The sequence below is a fragment of the Pseudorca crassidens genome, chromosome 3 (genome assembly GCF_039906515.1).
Source record: "Pseudorca crassidens isolate mPseCra1 chromosome 3, mPseCra1.hap1, whole genome shotgun sequence".
In the NCBI taxonomy this organism is placed as follows: domain Eukaryota; kingdom Metazoa; phylum Chordata; class Mammalia; order Artiodactyla; family Delphinidae; genus Pseudorca; species Pseudorca crassidens.
Window position 1 is genome coordinate 4,743,747 of NC_090298.1, and position 18,220 is coordinate 4,761,966.

Sequence of the window (18,220 nt, forward strand, 5' to 3'; positions counted from 1 at the left end):
CCAAAGCGCACCGGGCGCGGCCGGAGGAACCATTCGGTGTCCGCCCGCCGCGCGGGGCGTTGGGAGCTGTAGTCCTGCCGTCTCCTCCTGGACCCGGCCGGACTCGGACAGCGTCCATTCCTCCACTTAAGAATCGCGCACTGACCCGTCCGGGTGCGGGGTCCTTCAAGACCATGAGGCGACTGGAATGACGTCATTCTCAGGTCACCTCCCCCTCGTTGAAGGTTTTAGGTGTCTATGTGAAGTGTGCCACACAGCAAGCCGGCAATGAAAGAGTAAACGCTACACTGTGGAAGAAGGGCCCCTCCGATGTCTCTTCTCTCCTCGACGTTTCCTTCGCACCCGTCTTCTCAGTCACATCGGCGCGGCTCCTCTCCCTATTTTGCTCAGGCAGCGCCTCAGGCAGCCCCGCGCCGCGGCGAGGGGCGGAGCGAGCCAGGGCGGGGCGGGGTCCTGGCCGGACTGCGTCGCGCTCGGGGGCCGCGCCGGGTATCGTTTCTTTCTAGTGCCCGAGGCAGCTCTGGCTCGGAGAGTGGTTTGTCAGCTCCACGGGGACCTCTGTGCACGGATGGACCCGCCCGGACCCGGCGGGAAGCGGCCTGGCAGGCGGCGGCCCCGGCGGCGTCAGCAGAGGCAGGACAGGGCCGAGATCGCGGGTCCCTGAGGCGCGCGGGCTCACCGGGCCCGGCGGCGGCACCATGATGCCGGGCGAGACCCACTCGGCGGCGCCCGGGACGGCGGCGGACCTCTCACGCTGTCAGGGCTGCGCTTCCCTGCAGCAGGTACGGCGTCTCCCCCGGGCCGAGGGTGCGGAGGGGCTGGGCCGGCCGTTCAGGGCTCCGGCTGGGTTCGGGCCGCGCGCGTTAAGCTTCTGCGCGCTGCTCCCACTCCCGGGCGGAAGCCCCCCTCCCCCCTGCCGCCCTTTCCTTTAGTTGCTTTGGAAACGGCTTCCTTTGCGTTATTTAGGTTTAGGATCCAGGATTCATTTACTGGGATGCAGTGGTTGGGGAGCGAGTTCTGGAGGGCCCCCTGCTGCCTTTATGCAGTCTCAGGGCTCCCCAGGGCTGACTTGTAGGTAGATGAGGGATGGTCAAAATGACAAGCGAAGCCACCTTTCCCAGGATAAGCTTTTTTTTATTGTGTTGGTCCGTCCTTAAAATATTTCTTGCCTGGGGGCAGGTTCTTATGCGGCCTGCGTATTGGCCGAGAGGTCATTCATCGATTAAAGGCATGACGATACTGGAGGTTCCTAACTGTAGCGTGGTCTGTGCGCTACCGTGACAGAAGAGCTGCTAGTGTGTGGCCCCAGGTCTCACGGAGTCGTGGAAATAGTCCCAGGTAGTCGTTTCCAGTAGCCTCTCCCAGCTATCTGATATCAGGAGTCTCTCTTCTGGCTATCAGTGTCTTTAATGGTAAAGCGAAACTGTCCACTACGGTATTGACATGTAACTAAATTATCACCTATTTTACTTAGTATTTTAGGCACCACGGACATAGTGGTGAGCAAAGGAGGTAAGATCTGCTGTCATAAATAAGATACATTTGTGCAAATAGGACTTTAGAAGGTTTTAAGTGTTAGGAAAATAAAGGAGGAGTTGGAGTGGTGGTTTTGTCTCTTGGCTGGGGTGGCAGCAGGCAGGGTGATTTTGAAGTGGTGGCATTCGGACACCTGAATGATGAGAAGAAGCAGACTGGCAGAGGTGTGAGAGGAGTTTTCTAGGTAGAGGGCTTAACGGGCGAGCGATTATTGACGTGAAAAGGAGCAAGGTGTCTTTGAGGAGCAGAACGAAGTCTGGTTGGTGTGAGTGTAGCGCAGAGGGGAGAGCACTGATGAAACCAGAAAGGAATGTAGGCTAGATAAGCTTAGGGTTTTGTTTTGTTTTTATTTTAAACTGCATCATCTATGAACTGATCCCAAACATTTAAGGGCTGAGAGCAGGGGAGGGAGAAAAGGAAGTCATGTGCTGGCACTCTGAAACAGAGGGGCAGCTACTAGTAAAATAATTGTCTGAGCTGAGCTGCCACACGTAGGCATTTAGAACGTGCTTTTGTTTTTTTCCCTCAAAACCCAGGAACGTGAGTGAAGTTCTCTTGACTCTTTCACGAGTTATATTTATTCTTTGGGCCGGTTTATTTACTCAACAAATATTTATTGATCACCTGTTGTGTTTTAGGCAGTGCAGTTACACAGTGGGGGGAAAAGCGAATATTCTCCATCTCTTGGAGCTTCCATTCTAGGAGGTGGGGGGAGGAGACAGATTAAACAAGTTATGTGAGAAGGTAATAAATGTGCTGGAGATAAAGTGAGCAGAGAAGGGGGGAGAACAAAAGGGTGAGGAAGGGGCCAGGGGCTAGTGGAATTTAAATAGGGTGTCCGCACAGAGGTTGTATTTGAGCAGAGGTGGTGAGAATAAGTTCTGTTGATGTCTTTGAAGAAAAGCATCCCAGACAATAGAAACGTCAGGTGTGGTGGCCTGACGCAGGAGCTTGACTGGTGTGCCCGGGGAGAGCAGGGAGGCGCTGTGGGCATGGTGGAGTGCATGTTGGTGTCTTGTCTGCTTGGGGCTGCTCTAATGAAGTCCCATAACGTGCGTGGCTTGTCAGCGACAGGAATTTATTTCTTACAGTTATGGTGGCTGGGAAATCCAAGATCAAGGGACTGGCAGCTTTGGTATCTGGTGAGAGCAAGATGCCTGGTTCATGCCTTCTTGCTGTGTCCTCACATGGCAGAAGCGGGGAGAGAGCTCAGAGCTCTCTGGGGTCTCATTTATAAGTACACTAATTCCATCCATGGAGGCTTTGCCCTTACGACCTGTTCACCTAGCAAAGGACCAATCTCCAAATGGCTAGCATATTGGGGATTGTGTTTTAGCATATGAATTTTGTGGGGAACACAAACGACCTGTAGCAATCAGGGAGTTTAATGAAGTCAGAGAGAAGAGAGCTTGACTATGGGAGCCCTTAGAGACCATTGTAAGGATTTGGGCTCTTACTCTGAAAGGATAGTGAGTCCTGAGAGGCTTTTGTGCAGCAGAACGACTGGTGTAAATTATCTTGTCCAGTTGTGGATCTGATTTTCCTTCAAAAACTTGGTCTACCCGTAGTAGTCCCCATCTTGGTTCAAAGTAGCAACTGTATCCTTCTGGTAGCTTAGGCCAGAAACTAGATATCATCCTTGGTTCCTCACTTTTCTCTAATAACCTGCATCCAGTCCATCAGCTGATTCTGTTGGCTTCTTTGTTAGCCACCCATTTCTCACCGTCCCCACTGTTTCCACTCTTGTGTGAACTGCTGTAATCTCTGGCCCCGGGGGTTTTTGCAGTAGCCTCCTGTCGCTGCCTTCCTTCCTCCCATGCCACATTCCTGCTACTGGTTCTCAAAACAGCAGTACGAGTTGTCCTGTGAAGTCCCTAAGTCCTGGGGTCTGCAGGCCTTTCTGTAAGGGGCAGCATCGTAAATATTTAGGTGTTGTGGTCTCGTTCACAGATACTCAGCTCTGCCTGCATAGTGTAAAGATGACCACAGATAACACTGAAGGAATGGGTGTGATTATGTTCCATGGAACCCTGATTTGCAAAAACAGGCCAAGGACCTTATTTGCAGACCTCTCTCCTAGATTGCAGTACTCCATTGCATTTGGGTTTTCTGTTGCCTGGAATGCATTTTTAGGGGAAGAGAATGGTTAGTTGTGAGTGGAGTCCATGGAACAAGTCTTTAATATTGCAAAGTAAGGCTGGAAAAGTAGGTTCCTGGCAGATTATGGAGGACCTTGAATGGTAACCACCTTAAAGTTTTGTGCTTAATTCCGTTTGCACCATGAAGAGTGAAGGGTTTTGTATGGTTACTACACAAGAGCAGTGTTTGTAGTAAAAATAACCGGTGGCGGTGTGCATGCTGGATTGAGGAGGTAAATGATTTCACTAATGCATGCTAGTGGTAATAAGAGGGTGGCTTAACTGAAGGGTCTTGGGATTGGGAATAGAGAAGAAGGTTCTGAGTGTGAGAAACTGCAAAGAGTGGACAGATCTCGAGTCAGGAAAACAGAAGGTCCAGAGATTTAAATCCTGAGTGACTCTGAGAACTGTGGTAGAGGTAGGAAAAAGCAGACACCAAGATGGGAGAGACGTTGGAAATGTAGGAGCGAAGCTTTGGAATGACGTCAGCATAGTGGATTTTCAGCTGTTTTCACATTTGTTTGTAGTGCGAGGTGCTTCCAAGGTACTGTGATATACTTCCAGGGAAATAGTGAAGCAGCCAGGTCAGATGGGCACTGAGTTCATTGTAAGAATTTTATTTGGAGAGGGAGAGAGAATGGAGAAGTATGTTCTGTCTCTTAAAAGAAAACCAGCGGGCTCATGACTAAGGTGAGCATGGAATGGTGAAGCAAGGAGAAACAGAGTTAAACAGGAAGCATATGGAAATCAGGATGAGAAAGATGGAGGGCTGAGAACAGGCGATGGCATTTGCCAGGTAGAAGGTCCATGATCGGTCACCGGTAGAAAAGAAGTTTCTGCAGGTTTACATAGTGTCACAGCAAGTTCTGTATTTCAACTAAAATTGTACCAGGGAGAAACGGAAGAGGTTCTGTACATAGAGGAGGCATCCTGCTGTATAGCTCTAACACGCTGAGACTTGTGGATCTTGCAGGACATAGATGAGCACATTACAAGCGTCTTGCCTGCAGGAGCCCTGGCATCAGTGCTGTGGCTTCATTCTGAACCTCCGTGGGAGGCTGGCTGTCTCTGTCCCCAGTGGAACAGTGCTGGGGTGCGCTGCAAGTCTTCCTTCCTGTCTCACTCCTCCCTGCCCTCTTTCTCTTTTTTTTTTGGCCGTGCCCACAGCTTGCGGGATCTTAATTCCGTGACCAGGGATTGAACCCGAGCCCTCAGCAGTGACAGTGCAGAGTCTTAACCACCGGACTGCCAGGGAGTTCCTTGCCCTGTTTTTCTTTAGTGGGTGCGGAGATACCCACTAGTTTCTCTTTTTCTAGTCTCTCACATCACCGTATCTGTTTGCTCATCCTTATTGGTTATAATGGTTTATCACTGATCTGTAGCCCAGTGTGCATATGGGTTACCGAGCTTTGGGAATCCTAAACCAAGGTAGATCCTTACTCTGGTGATATTATGTGCAATTAAACAAGTCTTGAGTGGTTTTAAGTCAAGCTGGCATAAGTCCCTTTAATTCTGGTGAAGGAGAGGCCCTTTTATTTTACCAGTTTCAGTCATTGCAGAGTGAAACAGTTTAACTCTCTTGGGAATCCAGGTGGGAGTTTGAAGCACATAGTTATACTGTTTAGCTCATGTAACTAGAATACAGTCAGAACAAATGGTGTTTGGTTGTCCTTGGAGCAGGTTTGAGCGAATTATTTATATAAACTTTTGTTGAACTCCTATTTGATAATCACCAGTGGTTTGAACTTCATCATTTGGAACTTGAAACATACTTGTCCCTAGACATAATGATTTGTAAGTGGTTATAAAGAATGCTTACAAAATTGTAATTCATTCATTTAGTGAACATTTTTTGAGCGTCACTGTGTCTGTGATGCCGTGGCATGTGTTGGAATACAACCATGAACAGAAGAGGCATGGAGCTTGTGTTGTGGCTAAAGTTACGGATGAGTGAAAAAGCAACCACCATATAACTGTAGTGTAATAAGTATGCATAGTTATTGAAAAGAATTTGAGGAAAAGTGGACCTGCATAGGTCAGATACATGTTGGTCAGGGGTCAACTGTACTATTTTAGGGGATGTTCAGGGTAGGTACCCTGGGAGCATCAAGGACGGATGGGTGAAGGCTTTGCAGCAGAAGGGAGTCTAGGCCTGAAGGTGGTTCCTGACTAAATAAGAGGCAAGAGATGGAGGGAGAGTATGGACAGAGGGCGCATCATGTCAAAGACGAGGAGGGGAGAATGGAGTCTGTGATAGAGTAAGCACAAAGCAGAAGGCGAGGAGAGGAAAACGAGGCCAGCGAGGCTGGAGCCTGCCTTCCCGGGCGCCAGAGCCTCTCAGCTCGTCCTGGTGGGTGCGCGCAGGTGAAAAGGGGTGGGCTGTTACCACTGTGCCAGAGGGCATCACCCGGGGGTCCTGTCTAACCGTTCAGAGACACACTCAGCTCTGACGGAGCTCAACCTAGACTCTCAGTTTTAAGTAAGAGCAGTTAATAAGAAGTTAGCAAACAGGAGGAGGAAGTGCGGCTTATCAGAGAGGATTCAAGCTGACCATTTAGCAGATCGCCCACAGCAGAGCAATCAAGGAGATTAGTGTGGTTTTAAAAAATAATTTATTTTGAAATAATTGAGAACTCATAGGAAAGTTGCCAGAATAGTGCGAAGAACTCTGGTATTCTCTTCACCCCACTCACAGGTTGTCAAGATGGTTGCATTCACTCCATCATGGTGTACACACACGCACACTTTCCCTCCCCTGCGCACTCCACGGAGTGTTTCCTGAGACCTGAGCACTTGTCAGCAGAATGAGCCACAGCTCTCCAGTCAGGATGTAAGCCTCGGTGCAGCACTTCCCTGCAGCCGATAGACCCATCCGATTGTGCTTATGGTTAGGCCCAGGTGTAGCTTTTCCCTTTCTGGTTCAAGGTCCTATAAGGAAGATGTGTTGCATGTCATTGTCACGTCTCTTCAGCCTTTTTCCTTTAGTCTTTCTCTGTCTTTCACATTCAGGGAAGTTTGAGTACAGCCTTGTATCCTCTGTGGAACATTTGGCCAGATCTGGAGACATTTTTGGTGGTTACACTGTATTAGCGGTCCCAAGACCACACCAGATTCAGCGATTCCCTAGGGGGACTGCTCCAGGGTGTGGTATATTGTAGTGAAAGGATACAAAGGGCAGGCGAGTGGGGTGACGTGCAGAGGAAGCCAAGTGAGTGACTTGACTCATGAATTCCTCTAGCAGTGTGTTGTGACACGTGTGACGTATCCTCTACCAGGGACTCTCATTAGAGACTCAGAGCCCAAAGACTGCTAGGGGCTGGTCACGTGGGCACCCCCTGTCTAGCATGTACCAAAACTCCAGACTCCCAGAAGGAAAGCAGGTTTCAGCATCGGCCACACTGCACAGTTGAGGTACAGGGGGCCACTCCTGTCAGTTTGGGGAATGGTGGGAACCCTCCAGAAATCCAACTTCCCAGACGCCAGCGAAGGGCCCACGTCTCGAGCAGGCCTTTCTAAGGACAGCAGTCTCAGGCCGCTCTGTGAACTCTTGTCTGCACCACCCCTTGGGGATGAGGCAGTGCTCTGGACACATCGTGAGTAGAAGCTAGGGAAGCTGGCAGGCCTGTCCGTGCAAAGGGCAGCCCCACAGCTAAGAATCTCCCATCTCCAAATGTTAGTATAATTTGAGGTCGACTCAGGCAATTTAGTTATTCCATTATCATCTGTGTATTTCCTTGTTCGCTCTGTGTCTATGTATTGTACTTAGTGGTTTAGTAAAACCGCTTTCCTAACTATACTGCCGTCTCCTCTGTCCACTTCTCAGCCCCCAGGCCCACTGCGTGCTCCGTGCCAAGGCCCCCTCTCCTCACCCTGTGCGCTTAGCCACCATGTCGATCCCGCTTCCCCGAGAAGGGGAGGGGAGACGGGAAGCGCAGAGTGCACTGCCTCTCTTTTCCTCAGTGCTCCGTCTCACGGTGACGTTCAGGAGGCTGTTGTATGGCTGAAATGCAGTGTGCTACGGCGGGGGGCGGGGGTATGGGGAGCGCGTCTGAGTGGCATGGGGGGCGGGGCGAGGGCTGCTCTGGGGGCTGTGTTAGGGAACACGTGAGCGGGTGAGCGTGATAGAGCTTGAGGAGCTTGGCCCGAAGGCAGAGGAAAACAGAAGGTGGGAGTTAGGACAGCAGAAAAGATAAATAAAGCTTTCCAGTAGATGTTATAATAGAAGTTCCAGGAGGAGAGGACAAGACTGCAGGGAGAGAAGCTGTAATCAAAGACGCCAGGCCACCTTCCCCTTGCCTGGAGAGGAAGAACAACACCCTGGACCCTGCGTCCTTCCCTAGAGGCTGGACAGCAGTAGGGAGGGCACACGGTGTGTGTACGCGTAAGTGACCGTGAGTCAGAAGGGCCCTACTGCCTTCCACCTAGACACAGCCCCCTCAGCATTCACAGTTCTGAGATCCATTAGAGACCTTGATTGCAATCAGCCTAAGTGACCTTTGAATCAGATTGGAGAAAAACCAAAGAATGTTTTATTAGGACACTGCAGTAACAGACCAGATTCAAGCTGCCACTCAGCCAGGCCATAGGAAAACAGTTAGGGACTGGAGTGCTGTAGGAAACTAAGACGTTGTCCTCACTCAGTTTGTGTTTTATTTTCCTGTGTAATGCTATGTTTTTTAAGTCTTTAAAATGAGAATTATACATGAGCATAGTTTAGAGAGACAGCTAGATGTACAGAATTTGTTAGCCCCCAGCCAGCCTGTCCCCGTTCCCTAGAGATACCACTTTTGTTTGCACTCTGTGTGTTTCATCTGGTTAAATAATAGATGTATATTGCTGCTGCTTGTTTTTCAGTTTTAGGCATATTGTTTGATTTCTGACTTCGGAAGGTGAGGATTGAGCTGTCATTCTGCCCTGTACCCCAGCACCCCTGAGCATTCCCTCCTGCCCCCCGCCCCCCCCCCAAAAAAGTCCTCTCAGTGTAGCTGTGAATTTCCCTTAGGTCACTATTTGGAGTTGACATCATTATGACCATTTGTTTTTCAGAGCCAAACTATGGAGTAACTTAGGATGATTTTTCCTTACCTGTGTGTTTTCTTGTTTCCCCGATTAATGCCTATTTCCTTAATTCAGTGTTTTCATCTTGAAAATGCTAATGAGTGTTCACTATGTGTCAGAGACTGTTAAACACTTTATATGGCTCGTTCTGCTTAACCCTGATAGCAAGCCAGTTAGGTAACCCCCTACCCCCGAAACACACACCCAAACCAGTTTCAGTCTCCTTATCTATAACATTGGAAATAGTACTGAGGCAGGGGTAAGTTAAGTCAGTTTGCCCAAGGTACCCTTCCAGGAAGTGGTGGAACAGGAATTTGAATCCAGCTGTGTCTTACCTCTAGAGCCTGAGGTTTCTGGAATGTCTCTGGCACAGTTCTTGACATTACAGAATGGCATCTGGAAGCAAGCCTGGGAAGATGAGATTGACTAGCAGAGAACTCGAAAGAGAATGGGAAAAGAAGGAGGTTATTTAAAAAAGAATCCATTTAGGGCTTCCCTGGTGGCGCAGTGGTTGAGAGTCCGCCTGCACGGACCGGGTTCGTGCCCCGGTCCGGGAAGATCCCACAGGCCGCGGAGCGGCTGGGCCCCGTGAGCCGTGGCCTCTGAGCCTGCGCGTCCGGAGCCTGTGCTCCGCAACGGGAGAGGCCACAACAGTGAGAGGCCCGCGTACCGCAAAAAAAAAAAAAAAAAAAAAAATCCATTTAAATGCGTGATGACACTACATGGCGCTTGCAGTTCTCTGCCAGTGAGGTAGAAATATCATCTTAATGCCTTCATTCCACCAGATAATTCTGTCGTTTTGTTCTTAAGGGAAAAAAATCCCCTTCTGGGCCTTTAGAGCTGCTCCAGTCTGGTGTGCAGCGGCCTTTCTGGATTCTCTTTACCTCTGTCCTGCGCCCACCTCGTCCTTTCTCAGTTTACTCCAGGATTTGGGTGGAGTGTGTCCACATCCTTTGGCACCTCCCTGAGCAAGGGTGTCTGGGAAGTGAGTTTGTGGAGACTCCAGGTTTGAGAATGTCTGTTTTGCCATCATGACTGGCTGATAGCTTGTGCAGAATTTTACCTTGGAATTCATTTTCTCTCAAAATTTTGAAAGCTTGCTTTCTAGGTCTCTAGATGATAGTTGAAGTCTAAAGCCATTCTGATTCCAGGTTCTTTGTACATGACTTGTTTCATTTTGATTTTTTTCTGTCATGATTCTCATAGGATCTTTGTTTTGTCTCTGATGCTCTGAAATTTTGTGCTTATGTTGCATGGTTTGTATCCAGTTTGTATTGATGTGCTGGGCCCTTTCAATTTAGAAACTTCTGGCTTCAGTTCTTGGTTTTTTCTTCTTGAATATCAGTATTTCTTCAATGATCTCTCCATTTTTCCATTCTTCTCTTACTGGAACTCTTGTTGGGCATGTGAGACTTCTTGCACTGACAATCTGATTTTTATTTTTTCTTCATTCTTTCCTACATCTGTGTTTTGTTTGTTTGTGTTTAAATTTTGGAGGACATTTTTTCAGCTTTATCATCAAATCTTCTGAGTCTTTTATTTTGCTTCCCTGTTTTTAATTTAGTTATAACAGTTTTATTGAAGTGTAATTCACATACCATAAAGTTCATCCTTTTAATATGTATAGTTAGGTGGTTTTTAGCATATTCACAGTTACACAACCTGGTCGCCACTTGTAAAACATGTTTACCCTGCCCCGTGCCCCTGCCAAGAAACCTCTTAAGCATCAGCAGACATCCCCCTTCCCCAGCCTGCAAGTCCCTGGCTATCACTAGGCTACTTTCTGTCTCTCTGGATTTGCTTATTATGGACAATTCATATGAATGGAATCATACGGCGTATCGCCTTTTGTGACTGGCTTCTTTCACTGAGCAGGTTTTCAAGGTTCATCCACATTGTAGCATGTGCCATTCATTCCAGTTCATTGTCAGATATTCACATTGCATGGCTGTACCACATTTTATTTATTCATTCATCAGGTGATGGTTCATCCATTTATCAGTCGCATTTCCACTTTTTGGCTAGTGTGAATAAATGCTCCTTTAAATAAGAGTGTACAGATGTGGCATGGGCATGTTTTCAGTTCTCCTGGGCATATACCTAGGAATGGAATTGCTAAATCATCTAATTAACTGTTTAGCATTTTGAGGAGTGTCAAATTATTTCCACAGCAGCTGCACATTTCCTGTTCCACCAGCAATGCTATGAGGGCTCCAGTTGCTCTGAATCCTCACCAGCACTTGTTATTGTCTGTCATTTTGATTTCAGCCATCCTAGTGGGTGTTTGTTTTTAATTTTTAAAAACTTTTTGAAAAACTTCTAAGAACTCTGAGTATTCCTTTTAAAAATAGCTGCTTGTTCTTGTTTTATGAAAATAACATCATTTATCTCAGGTCATGTTAATTAGTACCTTTAAAGGTTTCTCAGTTTTTGTCTACTGCAAGTTGCTGTGGTTCATTTTGTTTTGGTCTCTCTTTCATATTACAGGTTCCTGTCTGATGTTTGGAAATCTTTGATTGTTCATAGTAAGAGCGGTAGCTAATAGAGCAGTGGCTGGCAATGCTGAGTGTTGCGGGTTTTTGGACCCTGAGCTTCATTGCAGTAGGTCTGGGTGGGCCACTTCTTGACTGAAGAATATCTCATGTTGCTACTTTAGATCTTGTCTCCAGGCTGGTTAGAGTTCCTCAGAGAAACGGCTTCTGGTCTCCTGCCTGGAGGGCAAAAGGATTGGCTGCCACTGTCTGGGAGCTTAAGGGGGAGAAGCAGGCGGTCAGTATCAGCGCAGTGTGCTTAGATGTACCTGGTCCCTCTGTTTTTGGTGCATTCCACCTGCCCCAAGTGTTCACAGTGTTCTAGGCAGAGGCTTCTTCAAAAAGCAGACCTCCTCCTGCTGGCTGGGGGTGGGGCAGTTTCCTGGTAGCAGAGCAGAGTGGGGATTTGAGGGTTCATGCTTACCAGGAAGCTTGCAACTAGTTATCTTCTTAGTGACCCCCGTCCAACCTTCCTGAGGACCCTAGCCCCTCCGTGCTTGTTGAAGTTTTGTAGTGTAAACTGAGAATTGAGTGGTTTGCCCCCCACCCTCGCCCTGCCCGCCTCTCCTGGGTCTGCTAAATCTGTATTCTCAAGTCAGCTTTCCTGTGTTCCTTTGTCTTTTATCCTCGTCTCATCCTTGTGGGTTTGGCCTTTTGGGAAAAGAAATCCCTTGACTTCAGTTTTAGCTGGTTTTAGGGAGGGAGTAAAAGCAGATGCATTATTTACCCCCTCTGCCTAGAAATCTGCCATGTAGAATTTACTTTTTACATAATGAAAGATTTTTTTTAAATGTGGAAAGCCAAATACACTAAAGTTATTGAATAGTCCATTCATTGCCCTTTGATTTATAATGTTCAGAGTCTCTACTGTACCCAAGAATCAATTCTAGAATAAAGATAGAAATAGGAAGAAAGGGCATAAAAGTACTAGAAAAACATGTGGAAGACTCCTTATGATTTAGCATCTTAGGTGGGGTAGAGCCTTCTAAATATATTAGGAAACCAAAATTTAAGAAAAATGACAAATTCAACTAAGTGAATATTTGAAACTACTGTATTCATATATAGTTGTATTTTAATGATCAATTGAGAAACATACACATGTATATATTTGTAACTTTTGGACCGGATGTTACTGTTCCTCATATATTGCAGCTCATAAGAAAAGTGCAACCACACCAATGAGCAAATGATATAAGGGTCCGTTTTTCTTACTAAAAGAAAAATGATGAGGAGATAAGGAAGATTTCTCAGTATCACGCATAAAGAAATATAAATGAAAAATATGTCTCTGAGATTATCAAAGCTCCTAGCTATCACTAATGCAGGGAACCTATTTGGACTTTATCCTAGGGGAAACTAGAAGTGTCTCCCAGAGAACTGGGCAAGGAAATACATTGCCTGTTGTTAGTAAAGACTGAAAAGGACCTAACTGGCTTTCAGTGGAGAATTGGTGAATTGAGTACATCCAGACGTATTTTAAATATATAGTGATAGTTCTGAAAGAATATATACAAAAAGTAACAGTGATTTTTGACAGGTGTTGTGATTATGAGATAACATATACATTTTACTTTATATATTTTAATGTGTAGATTTTTTTATTTTAGTAAATATGTTACATGTATGACGGCAAAGAAAATGCATATATTAGCATGAAGGAAAATAGTTCTGTAATTCTGAAAATTAGATTACCTAGATAGAAAAAGATGTTTTGGGGATAATTAATGAAAAATAAGTTCTTATTTCTGAAGTTTATCAGTGAAAAAAGGAGACATTAAAGGAAAAAGTCACTTAAAGAAAAGAAAATCTGTTCAGTTTTAAATCTGTTCAGTTTTAGGAACATTTTGAACAGTGTAACTAATGTTTTTTTTCTGTCAAGTTGATAGCAGTAATTTAGAGCCACATTTGCAGTTTGTCCCTAAAGTGTAACATAGATCCTTATAAAAAGAAGTTTCACTTAATCTTGACCCCATTTTAATATTCCTATGTGCTTTTCCCATGTTATTTTTATTTTTTTGCTGTTTTTAATAATTTACGTGTATTTTTGGATTAAGTCCTTTCGGAAATAATGTGAAGTGTAGACTGATGGTCAGTAGTAATCAGTGAACTAAAGTAATGAATATTTATTGAGTTCTCGCAGTGAAAAAGCACACATAGTCAGAGCATCAGTACAACTGCCTTGCTGTTAGAGTGACGTCATTCAGGTAAAGAAAGAGATTCAGAGAAATGCAGCATGGGCTCAAGGTCACATAGAATCTCTGTGGGTTTATACTCAACATAAATAATAGATTTACATATTTCCATGTTTATATAATATAGTGAACAGTATGTTTATATTTTATAATGTTACAGAAAAAATAATAAAGTAGTTTATATTATAAAAGCAAATAGCTAACTGTAGCTTTTTTTCTTTCAGAATTTAAATGAATATGTTGAAGCATTAATTACCCTGAAGCAAAAAATTATTAATACAGAGTGAGTATGTTTTCCTCTGTTTGGCCGAACTTCGTGAACCTGACATACAAGCTGGAGCAGATGGTGGTGGTGTTAGACCCCCTCGGGCTGAGAGTGGAACTGGGGTTGCTCACCCGGTGCCTGTGTGGTGTGGGTTATAATGGAACTCCTCAGGGCCTGCCCCAGGCCCTCGGCAGCCAGAGCGCAGAGTCCTAACCACTGGCCCGCTGGGGAGTTACCAGTGCTCAGACCTTTACAGCAAGGCTCAGCGGTTAGAACATGATTTTTGCTAAACTGGAAATTTTTTTTAAAGCTGTTTTCTATCTTTAAAGCCTTCTTAGCTTTAGGACTGGACATCGGATTTCTTTGTAGTAAATTTCCTAGTGTGATTGTTTTTTTAATCCTGTGAAAGTTACAAGAATTTGTAGGCAAAGATATTATTTAGATCATAGGAATTTTAACTTAAAAACTCATGTATCATTGCAGTGCTTTTAAGGAATTTAAGGTGATATGTATGTGCATATGTTTAATTAATTAAACATAAATTTGTTGCAGGAAACCTAGGAAGAAAGGTGCCTTGTACATTTGGAGACATGATTTTAACATAGTGTGTTTTCTAGATTGAAAAAGTAACATAACTCTTTTCTTTGTTACAGTAATTTGTTGACAGAATATCAGAAGAAATGTGATGATATCCTTTTACTGGCTTTTTCGTTGGAATTTTTAAGAATGTAAAGGAATGTGAGAAATTTCATAGTTACTCTTTGGAAAGCGGTGCTTACAGGCTCCAAGTAGGAAGTGCCCCTGACAAGCGCAGTTGAGCAGCTGTCTTCTACTCATAACACACATTTAATGGTCAAGGCTGCTGGCCTCCTTGTTATAGAATGTGTTTTGTTTTTGTCATTGATTTTCTTAAGGTTTCGTAAGCTTTTTAAAGAGTAGGTCTTTTTCATTTATACTGAGGACATGACCTGTGCTCTTTAGGTTTAGGAATAATGTGAAGCTGAATATGATGCTATGAGAATATTTTGGGATTTCTATAAGGAGTGCACTGTAGGAATATTCAGAATGCAGGAAAATTAACTTTTGTTAATTAGTTTTGTGACTTGTAGAGAATTAATGAATATATCCCAAATCATAGTGTAAGTTTGTATCCCCAGGACAGCCCTTGGTCTCTGTGTCACCGTTTTGTCCAGTAGCCGTTTAGAGCACCTGCAGGCCTCTGTATTTTCTTGGCAGGGCGGAAGTAGTGTGCACAATCATTCCTCCCACATCTTTTGGTGATACTTACCTGAATTAAGTGTCTCCTGTGACAGTAAACACACATACGTGTGACCCGCAGCCTTAACTTCAGTATTGGAGCAAATAACTGCTATTCAACTCTGGCAGTAACCTGAGGCCTGTTTCAATATTATTTCTGGCATTCCTAAACTTATATGTAATCACCAGTTATTTGTTTGTGTTGGTACCATTGTATCTAATTTGTGTGATTAGAGGAATAAAATCAAGGCACAGCATTTCGATTTATTTTTAGTATCTCAAGTTTTACATTCAAAAAAATAGGTCTTTGAAAATCTCCTCTTGTGCTTTATTGAAATTATCAGTCTGTTTAACTATAAATGTATGTTATTGCAAGAGTAATATCTTTGATTTTGAAAGCTGTACAGAAACAGTTACTATAAACACTTATAATTAGCTAAATAGGGAAATAGGCAGTTAATTCCAGTATTAGGAAAATATGTGTTCATTGTATCCTTTTTGGAGAAAATGGTATGAACTTTTTGAGGTAATTACAAATGTAAGCTAGCAGGGAAATTATTGATTTACTTTTCTAAAATTTATAAAATTTAAAAAATCAAAATTGTTAGGGTAATTTATTAAAAATTGATAAAACTTTTTGATTATTCTTGAATTTCCCTTCTGCAGTGTGCTAATCTGCTTCAGCCTCAACTATAGGTAAATACAGATTTTTTTTTTTTAAACACATCTGACTTTTGCTCACAATATGTATTCATTGTACCTCAAGTATGCAGTTGTTTGCTCTACAACCTGAGGTGCCAACGTTGTAGGTTTAATATGGCTTCTTGTGTGACTCGATTCTTTACTCTTTTGTGTAATTCTGACTGTTTTGTTGTTTATTAGTTCCTCTTTGTACAGGGCAGAGAGTATATTTTATTTCATCACATATTTTTTTAATTTTTCTTTCTTGCAAAGACTGCAGTAATTTAGGGTGAAACTCCTTAATCTTCAGAAGTTTACATTCTAATAGAGGAGGGTACAGATGTGTTGTGACCAACAGACATTTCTATATTGTGATATGAGAGTAGGATTTGACAGGTGGTGAAACTTAAAGGAATGACTTTTCACTGTCTTAGAACATTTTACTGGCAGCATGATGGGAAATGAAGTTACCAAATTGCGCAGACTGAAAAAGTGAAAGGTTTTCCAGATTTTATGTTCTCCCTGTATTTCTTTTCTCATTGCTCGTTAAATACATACATATATATATATTTAATTCATTCAATATTTATATTCATTAAATATATACATACACACATATATACGTGGTTTTAGTAAGTATGTAACTCTTATTTGCTGGAGTTGAGCTCTGGACTCTGAGAAAAGAAGGACAGGATGTTTGGGTATTCTGATACATACAGGATTCAAGGTAGTTTTCGTTAGTTGCTTATTGCATTGTCTTTATTCTTGGAATTTAATATTAATCGTATAGTTAATCAAGAATCTTTTTTAATTTATAGAAGTACATATTTTGACTTATGGCACATGTTATGATTAATAGGAGTAACTCAGTAAAAAGCTTTATCGTATGTTGTAGATGGAACTTTGTTGTTTTTTAAGAATTATGATTTTGCCTGTATGTATACTGAACACAGATTATTGGAGTTTTAAGGTGAGTTTTATCTTCAGACAAGATGAAATTGTTTTATTGTCAGTAGATAAAATTGTCACAGTTTTCTTTAACAAGTTTTACAGCTGCAGTTTGCAAGAAGGTAAGCTAGCTACCTGTTTTCCTAGTCTATTTGGGGTAGACACTTATCGGACTAGATTTTTACACAGATTCAACAAAGTGCCACATAGAATTGACCCATTATGTAGACTGTTTCTTTGATGCTTATAATAAAAGAAGATTCACATTTTCCTTACTATTAAATTGTCCAAATGAATTTCTTACCGAGGTCTTAAATTACAGCCCAGTGTTTGATTTTTCAGTAAATTTTACAGATCTTGTGGCCACTGAGATGAAGTTTATTGCTATCAGTTATTGTTGTCTCTGTGAATTGGATAATTTAAAGTGGTTGTTTATCCTGTATATTTTGATCAATTTAAAGTAGTCTTACTTAGAATTTAGTAATGTTTTATACTCTGATTACATTTGTCAATTAGAAGAAGGCAAAATATGGTTATAAAATGACCACACAGTTGCCTATCATTTAATTGAAATCAGTGGTGATGAACTCAGGATTGAAGAGCCAGATCACCTGGCAGATCATCCAAGTGTTCTTGTATTCTCCAGCAGAGTGAGAGCCTATTGCGCTTGCTTCTCATATGGTTTTGGATGTACTTTTATTAGAAATAGACTCATGTCAGAAATAAAAAGTGATACATAATCATTTTGGTACAAATAGAATGCATTTAAAAAGAGAGATTCTTTGTTTTTAGGTAGAAATAAAATTGAAACCAGTAGATACATTTAATAATTCACTGTAGATACTTTTGCATAATAACGTTAATGCATTGTCCATTTTTAGAGAGAATATTACTCTGCATCACCAAGTGGAACAGATGCTTCAAAAAATTTCTCCTCTGCAGAAGTGTCAGGAAGAACTGGGATCTTTAAAAGCAGAGTTAGAAGAGAAAAAGGTACCTAAAGTAATTTTCCTACAGAAGGTTGTCGTCAGTAAATTAAGATCTACTTATTTACTATAATTGGGATAAGGGGACATTTTATGCCTTAACAAAGGACAAAAATGATAGTCAAGACTCTAAATGTATTGCTATACTTAGAGAACATGGAATTAGTAGATTGACGGCTTGGTCCTTACAGTAATTATTAGTAATTAATGTAATGCTGTATTAGTTGCTTATGCTTTTTGAGAGGTTCAGTAGAGGAACCTTTTTAGCTATGAATTTTTATGACTTTATGTGCCCTGCATTGCTTGCCTTTTCCATTTTTCTTGCTGTAAGTGTAAAGTAACCTGCAAAAGTTCAAACTTAAATTACAGAAAGTATGTTTTCCATTTCAAAACCCAGTTGCACTAAGTAAAACTATTTTAGATGCTATAAACTTATTTTTAATATAAATTTTGTTTTATTGGAGCCTTAGAAGAGAATTCATGGCTTTTACAAATTAAAATAAACTCTGAAGCCAGTGAAGTTAGGTGGTTAGCATTAGGCAAGTCGTAGCCAAGCCAGAATGATTGCTGGCTCCTCGGTCTGATAGTATTTGTGCCTCCCAGTCTTCAGATTGTTTCATTTTAG

General features: G+C 43.0%; 1 protein-coding gene across 3 annotated transcripts in view; it reads left to right on the forward strand.

Moving 5' to 3' along the window:
- Positions 1–459: 459 nt before the first annotated feature.
- The window catches only part of ICE1 (interactor of little elongation complex ELL subunit 1), a 58,722-nt gene continuing 40,961 nt past the window's right edge, over positions 460–18,220 (forward strand). The window contains exons 1-5 of one of the 3 annotated variants that reach the window (XM_067730346.1): positions 460–782; positions 13,683–13,741; positions 14,377–14,411; positions 16,713–16,731; positions 17,491–17,602. In XM_067730346.1, the coding sequence (XP_067586447.1) occupies positions 699–782; positions 13,683–13,741; positions 14,377–14,411; positions 16,713–16,731; positions 17,491–17,602 (309 nt within the window). In that variant the 5' untranslated portion in view covers positions 460–698. Of the gene's footprint in view, positions 783–13,682; positions 13,742–14,376; positions 14,412–14,492; positions 15,677–16,237; positions 16,732–17,490; positions 17,603–18,220 lie in introns of those variants that run through there. The other 2 variants (XM_067730344.1, XM_067730345.1) reach the window with 2 other exon arrangements.